General features: G+C 37.8%; 1 protein-coding gene across 1 annotated transcript in view; it reads right to left on the reverse strand.

Annotated features, from left to right (window-relative positions):
- MCTP2 (multiple C2 and transmembrane domain containing 2) overlaps positions 1-6000 on the reverse strand; it is a 438267-nt gene that overhangs the window by 250581 nt on the left and 181686 nt on the right. The window contains exon 3 of the mRNA XM_053717625.1: positions 1795-1857. Coding sequence (XP_053573600.1) covers positions 1795-1857 — 63 coding nt within the window. The remainder of the gene's footprint in view (positions 1-1794; positions 1858-6000) is intronic.

The raw sequence follows: 6000 nt of genomic DNA on the forward strand, positions 1-6000 counted from the left end.
AGGAACACTCTGAACATTAGATGTTGATGGAACTGCAACAGGTAATGGTACTTTACTAAAGGAAATATTATCTGCATTAACAAGTTTGTCATGACAATTAATACAAACAACAGCTGGAGGAACAGCTACCAAAAGTTTACAGCAGATACACTTAGCTTTGGTAGTTCCAGCACCAGACAGCGATTTTCCTGAAGTATCTTCTGACTCAGATGCAACGTGAGACATCTTGCAATATGTAAGAGAAAAAACAACATATAAAGCAAAATTGATCAAATTCCTTAAATGACAGTTTCAGGAATGGGAAAAAATGCCAAGGAACAAGCTTCTAGCAACCAGAAGCAATGAAAAATGAGACTTTAAATAATGTGGAGACAAAAGCGACGCCCATATTTTTTTAGCGCCAAATAAGACGCCCACATTATTTGGCGCCTAAATGCTTTTGGCGCCAAAAATGACGCCACATCCGGAACGCCGACATTTTTGGCGCAAAAGAACGTCAAAAAATGACGCAACTTCCGGCGACACGTATGACGCCGGAAACAGAAAAGATTTTTTGCGCCAAAAAAGTCTGCGCCAAGAATGACGCAATAAAATGAAGCATTTTCAGGCCCCGCGAGCCTAACAGCCCACAGGGAAAAAAAGTCAAATTTTAAGGTAAGAAAAATGATTGATTCAAATGCATTATCCCAAATATGAAACTGACTGTCTGAAAATAAGGAATGTTGAACATCCTGAGTCAAGGCAAATAAATGTTTGAATACATATATTTAGAACTTTATTAAAAAAGTGCCCAACCATAGCTTAGAGTGTCACAGAAAATAAGACTTACTTACCCCAGGACACTCATCTACATGTTTGTAGAAAGCCAAACCAGTACTGAAACGAAAATCAGCAGAGGTAATGGTATATATAAGAGTATATCGTCGATCTGAAAAGGGAGGTAAGAGATGAATCTCTACGACCGATAACAGAGAACCTATGAAATAGACCCCGTAGAAGGAGATCATTGAATTCAAACAGGCAATACTCTCCTCACATCCCTCTGACATTCACTGCACGCTGAGAGGAAAACCGGGCTCCAACCTGCTGCGGAGCGCATATCAACGTAGAATCTAGCACAAACTTACTTCACCACCATAGGAGGCAAAGTTTGTAAAACTGATTTGTGGGTGTGGTGAGGGGTGTATTTATAGGCATTTTGAGGTTTGGGAAACTTTGCCCCTCCTGGTAGGAATGTATATCCCATACGTCACTAGCTCATGGACTCTTGCTAATTACATGAAAGAAATGGGACGGCTCCTACGCTTTCATTACATGCTTTTTCGTATAAAGATACCAAGAGAACAAAGAAAAATTTATAATATGAGTAAATTAGAAAGTTGCTTAAAATTGCCTGCTCTGTCTTAATCAAGGAAAGAAATGTGGGTTTAGTATCCCTTTAAATTCCTTTAAAACCCTCTTATTTTAGAAGAAATTATGTGACAAGAATCATCAAGCTACATATTTATTAAAGTGAAAGGGACATTAAACAGCGCTTGCTTTTATGTAAAAAATGTGCTTTGCCCCACAATCCTTACAGAAGCCAACAAGCTAAAACTAATCTATGTTCCCAAAATGCTGCAAGTAGCCTAAACCAGCTTTTTGATTTGCAGGTTACAGATTTTTTTTTTCCGGCCACCTAAGGACTGTGGGACAAGGTGTTTAATGTCCTTTAAAGGATTTTAGTGGTATATTAAAATGGGACAAAAGTTCAGACCTTGATAAATAGTATTTAAAAAAACAAAAAGTACTTACACCCATCTCGAACGACTGACGTGAGGATATTGAAGAATTCAAGTCAATGCTCCCTGATGGATCCTGAGAGAAAAGGTAATGGATACAATTTTAGTCACTTTGGAGTTTTATGTAAATTCTGATCTAAAAAAAAAATATATTTGGGTCAATAGTAGATGCTTTAGCTTTTTTTTGTTTTTTTTTATATAAAATATGAATTTTACACTGCACAGAGCATACCTACCACAAATAGCTCTCGTCATGTGCACATGATGTGGTTAATTGTAATGTGTGTGTGTTTCTGTGTGAATAAATAATCTCCTGCATTTTTCTACACCAGGGGTCATCAATCTTGGCTCTCCAGAGGTTTTAAAACTACATTTACAATGATGCTCAGCCAGCTTAAAGTGTCTGCGCATCATGGCAAATGTAGTCCCAAAACCTCTGGAGAGCCAAGGTTGATGACCCCTGGTGTAAACAATTCTTGCATAGCAAACATCTACATTGTAGTTAAAATAACTGTACCATGACATAAGTACTCCAAAAAAGGAAACAAAATAAATTACATGCTAATTAAGCACTTTATGGGAATTTTATTCAGAGTTTAATGTCCTTTAAACATTACTCTTTTTTTTTTTTTTTTTTTACAATCTAAAAACTGATCCTGAACAAACTCAGATTTGGGAAATGTGGGTACTATTAACACAAGAAAGAAAATCGTGTAACTCCACTTTGGATTAGAAAAGCAAATAAGAGAATAAGAACAGTACCACTACTTTTTGTTCCATTGTATATATGTATATATATTTTTTTAATAATTAAGTTAAAGCTTTTAAACTTTGTTACAATTATCCAGACCTCAAAATGCTTTAAATAGAATTCCCTTGGAGTACAATGCACAGTTATTAGCTATGTTTTGCACCATTTGTAGATGAGTTTCCAACCTCCTGTCTGTGGTTACTCTGCAATAGAGACTTTAAAAAAATAAAAATAATAATAAAAAACTATTTTGTTTCTACATTTTATTTGTAAATGAAACTTATTTTACTGTTATAATCATGCTAAGAAAATTAACACACCTGGCATGCTCTTTTGTCTCTGCAAACAAGGATACAGCCATTCAATCAAACAGGAGCAAGTATAGATTCATATCCTCCAATCACTGGAGAGGCACAAAGGTGTTGTATGATTGCAAATTTGAATTTATATTAAACTAATTTGCAGGGGTTAAACTAGGGCTCTATAACTGCACCAGGTGAGACCACAGGACCTGGTCAGAATTTAACTAGATGGCTTATAGTGCCTGATGAAAAGGCAAATTTTAGCTTGAGAACAGTTTATCTAGGAAGGCAGAGTTCTTCATGTGAAGGAAAGACACTTGTAATATAATAGAAAAAAAAAAGATTGCAATTTCTCTCCATGCCAGCAAGCTTTGGATCATAAGACAAATAGGGAGAAAATAATCCATTGTTGAGAGCAATAGGTCATTTTAACACCAGAAACATAATTTATACTTGCCTGATAAATTTATTTATTTCCGGATATGGTGAGTCCACGGAATCATCAATTACTAGTGGGAATATCACTCCAGGATGCGGCAAAAAGCTATATATGTAACTTCCCTTACCCATAATCTCCAGTAATTCCACCAAAGGAAAAATGGAAAAAGAAGATAACACAAAAATGTAGAGGTGCCTGAGGTTTTAGAAAAAATAACTGTCTTAAATAAAGGGTGGGCCATGGACTCACCATAACCGGAAATAAATAAATTTATCAGGTAAGCATAAATGATGTTTTCTTTCCAAAGATATGGTGAGTTCACGGAATCATTAATTACTAGTGGGAATCAATACCCAAGCTAGAAGACACAGATGATAAGGGAGGGACAAGACAGGTAGACCTAAACAGAAGGCACCACCGCTTGAAGAAACCTTCTCCCAAAAGAAGCCTCAGCTGAGGCAAAAGTATCAAATTTTAAAAAAATAGAAAAAGTATGTAAAGGGGACCAAGTTGCAGCCTTGCAAATCTGTTCCACAGAAGCTTAATTTTTACATGCCCAGGAAGAAGAAACAGCCCTCGTGGAATGAGCAGTGATTCTCTCAGGAGGTTGTTGTCCAGCCAAAGAGAAAGAGAAGTAGCCGTAGCATTCTGACCCTTGTGCTACCCAGAAAAACAAACAAACAAAGCAGAAGACTGACGAAAGCCCTTAGTTGCCTGAAGATAGAACTTCAATGCACGCACAACAATCTAGGTTGTGCAACAAACGCTCCTTAGGAGAAGAAGGATTAGGACACAAAGAAGGAACCACAATCTCCTGATTAATATTCTTGGTTGAAACAAAATTAGGTAGGAAACCTAACTTAGTACGTAGAACCACCTTATCAGAATGAAAAATAAGATAAGGAGAATCAAACTGCAGAGCCGAGAGTTCCGAAACTCTCCAAGCAGAAGAAATAGCAACAAGAAACAAAACCTACCAAGATAACATCTTAATATCTAAGGAATGCATAGGTTCAAACGGAGCCCACTGTAAAACTCTAAGAACAAGGTTAAGACTCCAGGGAGGAGTAACGGGTTTAAACACAGGCCTGATCCTAACCAGGGCCTGATAAAAAGATTGCACATCTGGCGCATCCGCCAAACGCTTATGCAAAAAAAATAAACGCAGAAATTTGACTTTCAAGAGTACTAGCTGACAAACCCTTCTCCAGACCCTCCTGGAGAAAAGACAAAGTCCTAGGAATCCTGACTCTACACCAATGAGTTGCCTCTGGATTCACACCAAAACAGATATTTACACCATATCTTATAGAAACATTTTCTTGTCACAGGCTTACGAGCCTCAATCATGGTCTCAATGTAAACAAGTGAATACTTATTAATTGTATAAGTTTATCATGAATATACAAGGGATAAAAAATAATTTAAAATAACTTGTGGGGATTGTTGCAGGACATTAATTAATAGCGCAATGACACATTGAAAGTAACTGCCTGAATATGTGTAAATGTAATGATAGAAGGTATCAGATCTTGAGATCGCCATTTTATTAAAAGGCATCTGATCCAACAATATATACATTGTTTAGGGATGTCCATAATGACATACGTTTAAGTATAGATAGAATGTATGTTAATCAGTGTGACAGAATGCAAATATTACCAAAACCTGGAAAGACATGACCATATACATATAGTAAAGATCACTCAGCCACTGTGTACTAAATAACCGCCATTTAAATGGCCCACAAGGGCTAAATCAGTCTATGTGTATCCACATATGTCCAGCCTAACTAGGCTGCGGGAATATGAATGTAGTGATAGAAGGTATCAGATCTTGAGATCGCCATTTTTTTAAAAAAGCATCTGATCCAACAACATGAACATTGTTTAGTGTGACAGAATACATATATAACCCAAACCTGGAGAGACATAATAATATACATATAGTAAAGATCACTCAGCAACTATATACTAAATAACAGACATTTAGATGCCCGAAAGGGCTAAATCAGTCTATGTGTGTCCACATAAATCAAGCCTAACTGGGCTACGGGATTACAATAGACTGTCCATCCAGCACTCCTCTATGCCAAAGAGATATATATAATGGAAATGATCGGTGATGCCCATGGACTGGGTAATTAGTGCAAGAACGGGTAACAGAACCTAAAGGGCCAGGGTTCCACAAAAGGAGATGGGAGCAAAAATGCTACCACTCCATCGTGCCGTAAGTAACGGGCCCTCCCTCCCCCACGAGAGAAAGAAAGCCTGAAACTAAACGGAGCCACAATACCCCTAAAGCATACCCCAAGTAAGTGGCACTACCCTATAGGGTCACACAAGACTCACTTAAGGAGTGCTTTGATTCGATCTCCTCCCCGATCCAATGGAGGTATGTGGTCAATCAAGATATAGCGTATAGAAGAGACAGCGTGGCATTTATTAGCACAGTGGCGTGCCCCTGGCTGTTCAGAATCTCCATGTTTCAAGGCAGCTCTTATTGCATGCCGGTGATTTGCCATGCGCTCACGTAATGTGCCAGAGGTTTTACCCACATAAAAGCACGAGCAAGGACAAAAAAGCAGGTATACTACGTGTGTAGTAGTACACGTAATGGAATGCTTGATAATATATCTCCGGTTGGTATGGGGATGATGGAATGTTCTATTGCTTACTAGACCGTTGCAGGTTGTACAACCCAAGCATTGATAGGAACCTTTGATAT

This window comes from Bombina bombina, chromosome 6 (genome assembly GCF_027579735.1).
Source record: "Bombina bombina isolate aBomBom1 chromosome 6, aBomBom1.pri, whole genome shotgun sequence".
In the NCBI taxonomy this organism is placed as follows: domain Eukaryota; kingdom Metazoa; phylum Chordata; class Amphibia; order Anura; family Bombinatoridae; genus Bombina; species Bombina bombina.